General features: G+C 37.3%; 1 protein-coding gene and 1 pseudogene across 1 annotated transcript in view; one reads left to right on the top strand and one right to left on the bottom strand.

The window, feature by feature from the left end:
* Positions 1-525: 525 nt before the first annotated feature.
* Positions 526-12,858, bottom strand: part of NUP107 (nucleoporin 107) — a 39,838-nt gene continuing 27,505 nt past the window's right edge. The window contains exons 15-24 of the mRNA XM_081822034.1: positions 12,621-12,739; positions 11,454-11,492; positions 10,773-10,923; positions 10,327-10,439; positions 9,394-9,496; positions 8,750-8,910; positions 7,845-7,970; positions 5,914-6,027; positions 1,239-1,406; positions 526-870 (exon numbers count right to left, since the gene is read on the bottom strand). Coding sequence (XP_081678160.1) covers positions 763-870; positions 1,239-1,406; positions 5,914-6,027; positions 7,845-7,970; positions 8,750-8,910; positions 9,394-9,496; positions 10,327-10,439; positions 10,773-10,923; positions 11,454-11,492; positions 12,621-12,739 — 1,202 coding nt within the window. The 3' untranslated portion in view covers positions 526-762. The remainder of the gene's footprint in view (positions 871-1,238; positions 1,407-5,913; positions 6,028-7,844; positions 7,971-8,749; positions 8,911-9,393; positions 9,497-10,326; positions 10,440-10,772; positions 10,924-11,453; positions 11,493-12,620; positions 12,740-12,858) is intronic.
* Positions 4,020-5,141, top strand: LOC145721836 (dnaJ homolog subfamily A member 1 pseudogene; annotated as a pseudogene).

The raw sequence follows: 12,858 nt of genomic DNA, 5'->3' as shown, positions 1-12,858 counted from the left end.
CCGATGCGGGGCTCGATCCCAGGACCCTGGGATCATGACCTGAGCCGAAGGCAGACACTTAACGACTGAGCCACCCAGGCGCCCAGATTACTTGCATTTTTTAATGGCATTTAAAAAATGTACTTGTTGTCTTTCCCCTACTAGGAGGGCTGGACTAGATGCCACTCATTTTTGTATTTCCCAGTTTATTCAGTGCCTACTGTGTACCAGACACTATAACAAGTCTTTACAAGATCCAACTTAATTAGGAGCCAGTTTGCTGAATGAGAGTTAATAAAAGAGAAATGTTTCCAAAATAAAGAAAACAATAGCATAATACTAGACAAAAGTCTTGCTATATTCGTCTTAACTGTGGTATTTAAAAAATGCTAAATTTTATGATAAGAAATTACATAACCTGGCTTAGAAATGAATCTACTTTCCATCCTCTTTATAATTTTAAGATATCAGATATTTATGCTCACAGGAGAGAAGTATGATAATAGGAAACTTAATTTCTTACTACATAAGAGACAATCCTGGAACTTGTAAGAACAGAAAATTTTAATTTTTATGTAATTTTATTAATAAACAGTGAAATACTGATAAAATACATTAAATTTTCAAAGTATCACCATAATATTCTGAAAAATACAAAATGCAAATGTCTAAATTTTCATTTTCCCCACAATGCAAAAGAAAAAACCCAGTAATTACAAATACATATATTTTACAAGAAACTCCATTTATCACAGAAATTAGTGAGATCGTAGAGTGGATGGATTATGACTGAATTTCATATCCTAATGGATCAAGTCCCTGGTCTAGGAGCATTAGAGAGGACTCTCTTAACTTCTGCAACAATTTCCTTAGTTCTTCCTTAGAAAATACCTGATTTTAAGAAAAGAAAAAAAGTTAAGAATGAGAACAAGGAAGAATATATGAATTTATAGTCACTTAATCAACCCGATTAGCTTAACGTAAGAAGAAATTCCTCTTTAAGATTTATGTAGCCAGAGGCCAGTATGTTAGTGTGGTCCAAGAACTTCAAAGCTATTTCTTTGAGCCAGTCTATTTACTTCTAAGTGTTTACGAATATGTATGTATTTTCAAAAAAAGAACAAACACTAGAAGTGGACCATTACTTTAAGAAAATCTAAGAACATCTACAAAATGTAAACACATCTCACAAAAATCAAATATTATTACAGAGCTTATCAAATCACTAAAATATAAACTGTAAACGCTCTGGAACTTACCAGATATAGTTTGTGGCGCTCAGAGGAGACCATATCTGCTAACTGCAAGCATTCCTGATACTGACCGGTACTATGCAATATGGTATGAAGCAGGAAACACAACATTGGCAGACAAAGCTTTCTCAATGAAATCATTTGGTGTGTCCTTTCATGGTCTCCTTCAGCATCCTATAATCAGACATCAAGTTGTCATTTTAACAAGTTTAAGCTAAATACTGTTATAAAAAAATCAAGTACTGAATCAAACCCAAAATTCAACAGGTAGAAGCTAATGGGGTTTCTCTAAAGCTTATGATGCCCATTAAAAATAAAACAAGGCAGGATTTTAATCATGAGAGCTAGAGACACAATTTTTGGTAAAACAGCATGAAGGCAAACAAAACATACTACTCAGAGTAGTCCCAGGTCTGATAATGAAAACAAAATGCTTCTAAATTTGTATTTTTCTTTTTTTTTGAATTTGTATTTCTAACACTTATTATGTCTTGAATAAAAACATGCTTAAAGCAGTAAATTAGAGACTAAATACCACTAGAACAAAACTGAGAACAGAAAAGCAGCACCATTTCCCTGGATGTGTACAGATGGAAATACATGTGAGAGGACACGAACTGAGGTGGTGACTGGTGCAGGGGAGAAGGGTCATGATGTGGGGAGAGGCACACAGGGTGGGACAATGTCACTGCAAACTGTTTTTAAGCACTATGAATTTATGATTCCTTTGTATAATCTTTCAAAAGTAGAAAAATTTTAAAAACCTATAGATTTGAATAATATAATTAATGAGACAGAACAGATATAATGAGGAAAACGATATGGAGAAAACAATTAGCATTTCTAAGTATACATGGGCCTTTCTAAAAAATTATGTGGGCAGTAAGAGTACAGAAGTGTACCCAATACATTTTCTTGCAACAAATTTGAAATTTAAAATCATTAAAATAATTTAAAAAGTACCCAACCTTAAAATTTATGAAATAATCTTAAAAATAGGAAGGAAATCCATAGCGTTCATAGCATAAGACAAAACAGAGAACAAGACAAGCTAAATATCTGGTCTTTATTTTTTTTTAATATTTTATTTATTTGAGAGAGAGAGAAACAGCGCATGAGCTGAGGGTAGGAGGAGAGGGAGAGGGGAAGCAGACTCCCAGCTGAGCAGGGAGCCCGACACGGGGCTCAATCCCAGGACCCCAGGATCATGACCCGAGCCGAAGGTAGACGCTTCACCGACTGAGCCACCCAGGCACCTCTAAATATCTGGTCTTTAGAAAAGCCTAATAAAATATCTAATTAATTTTTTTAAAGCAGTACCTTCTTAGAAGTTTGGAACTTTTTTGTTGTTGTTTATGAAAACTTACATTAATCAGTGAAAGTATCTTCATGGGACAGACTATATTATTAAGTTGCTAAAGTAATTTCAAAGGTAGATGTAAGTGGAGGCATGAAGCAACAAAATGTAATGTGGTAATTCTACCAATGAGTGATTGTACTAACTTAGGGTGTGACCTAGGTCAGGTTTCCACACATAGGAAAAATTACTATCAATCGTTTAGTCTTGTTTTGAGATATAAATATGTAACAGTAAATATTAAAATGCATGCCTTGTGTTTTCTTAATTTTAAAAGGGAAAGCACTTTTATTTCTCTTCTCAAATAGGCACTCACTACCTTCAGAAGTGGATTTAAAACCAAAGGTCCTACTCATAATTCAAATTAGTTGTTTCCACCCAGAGCCTATTAAGAATGAGAGGACTGCTTCCTCTGAGTCACTCCATATGTGCTCCAATGTAGTCTTCCCCCGCCCATGCTAAAGAGGCAAAATGCCCTGGCTCCCATAGCCCTTATCACCTGAAAGTAGCAGCAGCTCTATTAGTAATCTGATCTCATGGGATGGATTTTGGCACCTGCTTCTTCTACGTCCTGTAACACCCTTGGGTGTTACGGGTAATCTGCTCTGCTAACTAAAATGGATTCCCATACCAGCAGACTGAGGGCTACCAACCATCCCGAATCATGCCTGATGGGCCCAGCAATTTGCACGAGGAAAAGGAAATAAATCGCTCTCCACAACCTAAGCTGTTTTTGTCACCCAAATGAACAAAAGCTTTGAAAAATCCTGTAAATACATAAAATTAAAACATTCTTTCCATTACGGACATCTAGTAGTGCCTTACATGTGAGAAAAATTCATTAGCTGGTATGTGTTGCCAGCAGGAGCTGAGCTGCACTGACATTATAGATATCTCTAATATGAAGACAGGGCATTCACCTCGGTCATTTACTAAATGTACCAAATATCTTCTGAAAGCTTATGTTCTAGGCATTAACTTAAGTGCCAAAGTCAGAGAAATGAAGAAAACAATGTTGTTGCCTTCATGAAATCTATATCCTAATGGAGATAGACACAACAAGCAAATAAATATATACATTATACATTATATATAACTGCCAGAAGGAAAACCAATGCAGGATAATGAGAAAGTGATATGGGGGGTTGGGGTTGGGGGATGGGGAGGGTCTCTAGAGAGAGGACATTGAGCATACTACTGAAGGAGGTAGGAAAGCCATCCGTACAGCTATTTTGGGGAAAGAGCATTCTAGGCAGAGAAAGAACAGCAAAGAGGCCCAGAGGCTAACATGTAGTGGGGGGATGGGGGGGAGGGGTAGGAGGATACAAGACTGGGGGAGGGGTAGTCAAGCTCCAGTGTATGTGCCATCTTGTACATCAAGAAAAGAACTTTGAGGTTTATTCAAAGTGTAATAAGGAGTCATCAGAAGGATGCAGAGTGAAAGGAGAGGTAAAAATGTTGTACATCAGCTCTCAGTAACCTTAGAAGGTTTATGTAATGGTGCAACAAGAAAACTAGCTCTGCAAAAGAATGTGATTTGCAATAAATGTGACGGCTGAGTTGGTAAGAAAGGAGCAGTCGAATGTTGTTGTATTCCAGTACCAATTGCTGAGGTACTGGAATACAAATAAGAATTCATCAGATAAGACCTGGAATGGTTCAGCAAATTCAATCTGTGCGCACGGAGTGCCAGGGCCATGGGAATGGATCAGTCCTAAAGACAGATGTAAAAGCTGCAATGGAAGGAAGATAGTTGGAGAGAAGGAGATTCTAGAAGTTCATATTGACCAAGGCATGAAAGACGGCCGGAAGATAACATTCCATGGTGAAGGAGACCAAGAACCAGGACTGGAACTAGGAGATATTATCATTGTTTTACACCAGAAGGACCGTGCTGTTTTTACTCGGTGAGAAGACCTTTTCATGTATATGGACATACAGCTGGTTGAAGCACTGTGTAGCTTTCAAAAGCCAGTGTCTACTCTTTTTTTTTTTTTTTGAAAGATTTTATTTATTTATCTGAGAGAGAATGGGAGACAGAAAGTATGAGAGGGGGAGGATCAGAGGGAGAAGCAGACTCCCTGCCGAGCAGGGAGCCCGATGCGGGACTCGATCCCGGGACTCCAGGATCATGACCTGAGCTGAAGGCAGTCGCTTAACCAACTGAGCCACCCAGGCGCCCGCCAATGTCTACTCTTGACAACCGAACCATCATCATCGCCTCTCATCCAGGTCAAATTGTCAAGCATGGAGGTATCAAGTGTGTGCTAAATGAAGGCATGCCAATTTATCATAGACCATATGAGAAGGTTTGCCTAATTATCGAATTTAAGGTAAACTTTCCTGAGAATGGCCTTCTCTCTCCTGACAAACTCTCTTTGCTGGAAAAACCCCTGCCTGAGAGGAAGGAAGTAGAAGAGACTGATGAAATGGACCAGATAGAACTGGTGGACTTTGATCCAAATCAGGAAAGATGGCACCATTACAATGGGGAAGCAGATGAGGATGATGAACATCATCCCAGAGGTGGTGTGCAGTGTCAGACCTCTTAATGCGGGCGGTGAGTAACTGCTGGCATTTTATATGCAGTAGTGAACGAGTGAAGGACTATAATCACAGCTCACTACTTGCTACTGTTTTTGTTTTTAACATCCAACTATAGCAGTGTTTTATTTTATTTATTTATTTTTTAAAAGATTTTATTTATTTGAGAGAGAGAGACAGAGACAGACACAGCGAGAGAGGGAACACAAGCAGGGGGAGTGGGAGAGGGAGAAGCAGGCTTCCCGCTGAGCAGGGAGCCCGATGCGGGGCTCGATCCCAGGACCCCGGGATCATGACCTGAGCCGAAGGCAGACGCTGCACCCAGGTGCCCCTACAGTAGTGTTTTGAAAGTTAAATGAAGAATAAACTCAAATATAAAAGCTCTGAAACAAACAAACAAAAAACTCAGCCCTCAGATCAATTAAATCAGAATGTCTAAGAGTGGGCTTTTAAAAAGCCCCCCAGGTCATTTAAATGGATAGCTCAGAGGTGAGGGCCACGGCCCCTGCCTCTAGACTTATCTTCGTATCCTTAAATTGAGTTGAATACACATATAATTTTTAGGTCCAGAATTTTTAAAGTATCCTGAATGAACATATTAAATCTGAAGAAATAGTTCACCCAACAGTCCAAGATTTTTATTCCCTAGTTAGTATTTTCAGTCTAGGTTAAAATTATGGGATGTTCAGTTATAAAAGATCCATAGATGCTCCTACTCAGAGAAAGAACCTTTGAAAAAAGACTTTTTCTTTTTAGCTGTACACAATGTACAGAGCTTACCTCTCTAACATCCACCATCCACCCTCCATCAACAAACAACAAAACATTGTACATTTTCTCTTTCACATCGGCAGTTAGGGCATCCAAATGCCCTTTCCAAATAACATAATCCATCTGCAAAACAAACATAAGGCAGACATATTAACAGACTAAAACCAATAAATAATGTATTTGTAAAGGTACACACAGGAATATTTACATGGAATATCATTCTAAAGAGCTGACTTTATGGAGAAGCATTCAACCCTTGATATCTGGGTCGTGAGTGCGAGTCCCACATAGGTGTAGATTACTTAAATAAATAAAACTTAAAAAAAAAAAGAAGAGTTGACTTTAGTCAGCCAAATACAAAAATAAGTATCAACGGATTGCAGTGAAATAAAACACTAAAATATTAACTTCGTAAATGAACATTAATGTCACCTAAAGGTATTTTTCATGTTTGGTTAATAACCTGCAGAAAACTAACTAATCAGATGACTTTTTTTTCAAATAACATTAACAGAAAGATCACCTGTTATAGTAAGAATATAACCGCTGAAGAAATTGTCTCTCTAAATATGACCTGATCAACTCACAGTTATATGGTCAATTAACTTCAACAAATCAGGAAAGAATATCTAATGGGAAAAAGATAGTTTCTTCAACAAATGGTGTTGAGAAAATTGGACAGCTACATGCAAAAGAATGTAACTGGACCACTTTCTTACATCAAACACAAAAATAAATTCAAAACGGATTAAAGACCTAAATGGGAGACCTGAAACCATAAAAATACTAGAAGAGGGGTGTTAGGGTGACTCAATCGGTTAGGCACCCAACTCTTGGTTTTAGCTCAGGTCATGATTTCATGGGTTGTGGGATGGAGCCCTGGGAAGCAACAGGCTCTGCACTCAGCAGGGAATCTGCTTAAGATTTTCTCCCTCTACCCCTCCCCTCACTGGCACTCTTGCTCTGTCTCTCAAATAAAATAAATAAATCTTAAAAAAAAAAAAAAAATCCTAGAAGAGAGTACAGGCGGTATCTCTAAAATTAACCATAGCAACATTTTTCTAGATATGTCTCCTGAAGCAAGGAAAACAAAAGCAAAAACAAACTATTGGGACTGTATCAAGATAAAAACCTGCACAGCAAAGAAAACAATCAACAAAACTAAAAGGGAACCCACTGAATGGAAGAACATATATGCAAATGACATATCCGATGAAGGGCTAGTGTCCAAAATATATAAAGAACTTCTTCAACTCAACACCAAAAAAATGAAATAAGCCAATTAAAAAATGGGCAGAAGACCTGAAGATTTTTCCAAAGAGGACATACAGATGGCCAAAAGACACAGGAAAAAATGGTCAACATCACTCATCATCAGGGAGATACAAATCAAAACCACAATAAGGTAATACCTCACACCCATCAGAATGGCTAAAATCAAAAACACAAGAAACAACAAATGTTGGTGAGGATGTGGAGAGAAAGGAACCCTTGTGCACTATCAGTGCGAATGGAAGCTGGTACAGACACTGTGGAAAAAAGTATGGAGGTTCCTCAAAAAGTTAAAAATAGAACTACCCTATGATCCAGTAATTGCACTACTGGGGGTTTACCTAAAAAATACAAAACACTAATTCATAGGGATACGTGCACCCCTATGTTTACTGCAGCATTATTTACAATAGCCAAGTTATGGAAGCAGCCCAGGTGTCTGTCCATAGATGAGGGGAAGAGGTAGGGGGATGGGTGAAATAGGGGATGGGGATTAAGGAGAGCACCTGTAATGATCACTGGAGGATGTATGGAAGTGTTGAATCACTGTGTTGGACATTAGAAAGTAATATAACATTGTGTAAAAAAAAAAAAAGTCTGAAGAAAAATAAATACATGACCTATATTTTTAAAATGCAATAAATAGGTCTTGTCTATATTCAACTTACTTCATATTTCTTTTCTTTGTGTTCATGAGCCACTTTCTCAGTAAAAGTTGCTTGAGGTATCAAAGTAGGTTTCTGTGGAGCTGAATTCATATGCTTAAACCACTCATTAAAGGTTTCATTGGCTTCCTAAGATGTAAAATAAAATAGAAAAACACAAAACAAACACAAGTTTTCCATATGTTCTACACAGCTTTTAAAATTTGCTTCTTAGAAGTAATTTTGCAACATCAAGAAACAGAACTGTTCAGTATTTATTTTTTGCACACAAAAAAAATCATTGTGAATAAATATTTTGTCAAGCGGTAAACACCAGCAAGGTACATGTATATTGTGTTTTCTGGAACCTAGTCCTATCTCAAGCACTCCGGTCATATATGTATCTTGACACTTACCACTCTCTGATGTACGCATGTTTACTTGTCTGTCTTCATGACTAGCCTATTAGCTTCTAGAAGGCAAGGATAGACTGCTAGCCACAGATGTCCCCTAGAACCTAGCCTGATGTAATTACTTCATTATTTGTTGAATGAATTTTAAATGAGTATGTTGTTAATTTTAGGTATAACAAATTCAGATTATCTTGCCTTTTTCAGTTACTGCCCTCCCCCACCAAAAAATATTTAAGTTGATACAGGCATTCAAAGAATCTTAAAACTAAGTTTCAGACATCACATACTCTCTACAATGTGAGAAGTTCTTGGTCGGTTAGCATTAATTAGAAGCTTATGCTGATGAAGGCCAGACCACAATTTCAATGCTCCTGTGGATCAGTCAGTACCACAGTCACAAGGGAGATAAGATAAAAAGTCAGCCACCACTTCTGGAAAAACAGTTCAAAGTCTGAGAGTGATTCAGAAATACCATCATGAAGATAGACACATTTGTGATTTTCTTTATAAGCTCACCAAATAAGCTCTAATGCACAAATGTTCTCTGATAGCATTATCATCTTCAGCGGGAAGTGGACTTTCCATTCCTTGTTCCTCCCACTGATTATAGATTTCTGCTATAGAGTCCTGAGGAATTTTCACAAACACTTCTTTTGCAGCTTCATGCTTTTTTGAGGCTGTGAAAAAGATACACAATTTTTCAACATATGTGAAGTGCTGTATGGTGCTTTCTAAAGGAGTCAAATTAATTGGTTTGCAACTTTTACAGTCAGCTGTAAGCATCTCGAGTCCCAAAGTACTTCTGCTAAAGGTTTGGGTGATTCTTTCTACTTAATGGTCAAGCTTTTTCCTTATTTCAATGTGTCAAGTCACAAAAGGATTCACTTAATGCAGTTGCTTTTACCAACTTTTGTATCTTAAGGCAATTACATTTTTCAAAAGCCTTGAGATTATATGAAAAACTGATTAGGACAATGATAATGTTAAATGTTTTGTTTCATAATACTAGGCTTAATATAGAAAAATGGCTGTTTTGTCATCTGCCCTCCCCTCCCCCGTTGGAAGGATTAGAAAAACAAAAAAAACCACAACAAAACAAAATTTAAGAATATATAGATTTGAACAAAAACTTGAAAAAAGAATATTAAAATCAAGCATACCCAAGAATTTTCTCATTATCGCATTGCCTTGTTTTAGTGCTTCTGCCCTCTGGGCTGGGTCAAATACCAACCAGTCAATTACGTCAATTTTTAAACGGTCCTCCTATTCATTTAATTGGAAAAAAGAAACATCAATTGTGCTTTTTTCTAATATATTCTGCAAATTAGTAGAATTAACTTACATCTGCACTTCTAGTAAACATGATTTTCCCTCAAGTTATACAAAATTATGAAAGAATCTAGCTTTCCTTAGTTTCACTTCTCACACTTAATAACTCTCTATTAAATTACAAAAAAGGGACGCCTGGGTGGCTCAGTCGAGTAAGCGTCTGCCTTCGGCTCAGGTCATGATCTCAGGGTCCTGGGATCGAGCCCCGCACTGGGCTCCTTGCTCAGCAGGGAGCCTGCTTCTCCCTTTGCCTGCCACTCCCCCTGCTTGTGCGCTCTCTCTCTGACAAATAAATAAAATCTTAAAAAAAAAAAAAAAAACCTTGGGAAAAAAATTACCAAAAAACCTTCCTGGAGTGTGAATCTGGAATTAAATATTCTATGTCCCACCAACTTAACTAGGTGATTCCTTAACTGCTACTCTAAAATGTTTTTCTTTCTGAAAACAGGATAAGTAAACTACTTAAGAGTTAGTGATTGATCAAGTATCTAGAATAATCCAATGAGCAAATATCCAATGCTCACTTTTTTTCTGTTAAAGAAGCTTCCTTTTAACACAATACTACTGCAAATAATTTGTATCCCTTACATAAGACCTTAAGTCTGCTTGCTGCCAATTTCTAAAATTTAAAATGTTTTGGCTGACAAAGAAAAATTCTTAAAAAAAAGAAAGGAGCCAGAGTATGTTAAGGTGGAAGTTCACCAAAGAGCCACGTGAGGGATTATTAGGAGTTACGCACACATCTCTCCTGCCCCTCATGTTACCTCAGTAGTGCTGGTATCTAGGGCTGGGGCCACGTCATGATGACTGAATTCACCATTATCTTTCTTCCGGATATTCTCGACTACGGTCTTTGTTATAGCTGCAATATCCAAATCTAAGGAATTTTTTTTTAAGAGACAAAAACAAGAATTAATCATTCACACTAATATTCTCTAAACCGTCACAATGATTCAGTAAATTGGAATAAAAATTCTTTAAAATATAACATGTAAAGTATGAAAGACATTATAAAATTATAAAAGAAAATGCTGTAACAGGGATATTTTACACATGAGTTACAGTTTATTTTATTCCGAAAACAGAATTTCATCAAAAATTTCATTCTTTTTCTTTCAAAAGAAGATTTAAAACTAGAAAGATAACTGTTACTAATGCCAAATGATAACCTGCCTGTGAAGCCCAACAAAAAGTTCTCAACCATCTTTACCTGCTTCTTTAGCCAGCTCCAGGCAACGGTGGCGCTGCTCAAATTCTGTAACACCTTCCAAAAATAATGCATACTGGGCAACAGCTAGGTCTTGAGGCAAATGACAGGTATAAAATGCTATGAGATTTGTATGCTTCTCATTTATTAAAAGCTAAAAAACAGAAAAAGATCGAAGTATGTCAATAATAATAATAACAGGTTCTGGGATCAGAAGTGCTTTTTAAAAAATTAACTTCAAAATTTCAAACATGATATGGGAGATTCATACAGATGTGGATTTGTGCCACTGAACAGAATGATTTTAAATTCCAAATAAAATATACTTATGATTGGGGTGCCTGGGTGGCTCAGATGGTTAAGCGTCTGCCTTCACGAAGCTCAGGTCATGGTCTCAGGGTCCTGGGATCGAGTCCCACATTGGGCTCCTTGCTTAGCAAGGAGCCTGCGTCTCCCTCTGCCTGCCACTCCCCCTGCTTGTACTCTCCCTCTCTCTCTCTCTGGCAAATAAATAAATAAAATCTTTAAAAATATATATATACTTATGATAATTAAAAGATCTCTTACAGATTCTGATGACTTTCCTGCCACTGAGCATTAAAACATTACCATTCTGATTTTTGTTTCCACCAAAACAGTAAAAAAAAAAAAAAAAAAAAAAAATTGTGGATTCTTAAAATTTACCTGTATGTATGTCTTTAAAACTTCAATGGAAACTTCTTCCTTCATAGAAAAAAAAGATATAATTCAATTATAAACACAATTGCTTATGTGTACCAACAATGTATCTTTATAATAAAAATTCTGCTATTATGATTTAATGATTTTAATATTTACCATGGAGCAATGACTACATGCTAGGCTAAGTACTTAGCAAAGCTTATGTGCTGCCCAATTTAACCTTCCATAACTCTTTGTGGGTGATTACTATCATTGTTCACAATTTACACAGGAAGAAACTAAGAGTTTCTAAACTAAGGCACTTCGGAGGTTTTATTTACCCAGAATTATATACTAGAAGCTGCTGAGTAAGGATGTGAACCCAGGATTCTTACTCCAAAGCCTAAGCTTTCAACTACTGTATCATTCTGCCTTCTACATGTACTGCCAAAATGTTACCATCATTTAGGAAAAAGAAACAACAACAACAAAAAGAAAACAAAGGTTTGAAAAAGTAGTTTGGTTCAGTTAGCTTTGCTGGTTGATTTAGGCCTGGGTACCAATGAGGATAAAGTTATGAATTTATCAAAAACCACACAGGGGCGCCTGGGTGGCTCAGTCCGGTTGAGCATCTGACTTTAGCTCCCGTCATAATCTCAGGGTGCTGGGATCCAGCCTCAGGTTGGGCTCCCCGCTCAGCGGGGAGTCGTCTTGTCCCTGTCCCTCCCCCTTGCTCATTTACCCGTGCTAATAAAATCTTTTAAAAAAATTACTTAAAACACACACACATACACACACACACACACACAGAGGTATTCTGCGTCCATAGACTAGAGCCCTAAAGGGTCACCCACAGTGAATTATCATTGAGTGACCATACAAGACCATATAGAAGACTTCTATGCCAGAGTGCTTGGGTGCCTCATTCGGTTAAGGGTCTGCCTTCAGCTCAGGTCATGATCCCAGGTCATGAGCAGGGAGCCTGCTTGTTCCTCTCCCTTGACCCCTCCCCCCACTTATGCTCGCTCGCTCTCAAATAAAATCTTAGAGAAAAAAGGAAAAAAGAAAAAAGACTTGTGTACCCTTTCCACCATTTCTAGAAAATAACAACAAAAAAGTAGCATGTTTTTCTGATGAGAGGCATATAGCATCACCCCTGCGAAGGACAGTAAATTGTTCTTTTTTATTTACTTTGATCTGTAGTCCCAGAGTGTGGAAAAACAAAATGAGGTGAGTCATGAAGCGGAGGAGGTGTCCAGGTAGATTGTTTCTGCTTTTGGAAAGCCATTTGTTAAATTCATTCATCAAACCTACAAGCCATCAAAGCAAAAATTCAATAACAGGGATAAAAACCAAAAGAACAGAAATAAACATTACTAAGGATATTCACTGTATTCCTATAGTACTATGAAATCACTACCTCATTGTT

Source organism: Leptonychotes weddellii, chromosome 5 (assembly GCF_054177405.1).
Source record: "Leptonychotes weddellii isolate Sample4059 chromosome 5, ASM5417740v2, whole genome shotgun sequence".
NCBI lineage: Eukaryota > Metazoa > Chordata > Mammalia > Carnivora > Phocidae > Leptonychotes > Leptonychotes weddellii.
Note: the sequence above shows the minus strand (reverse complement) of the source record. Positions and strands in the feature narration are given on the sequence as shown.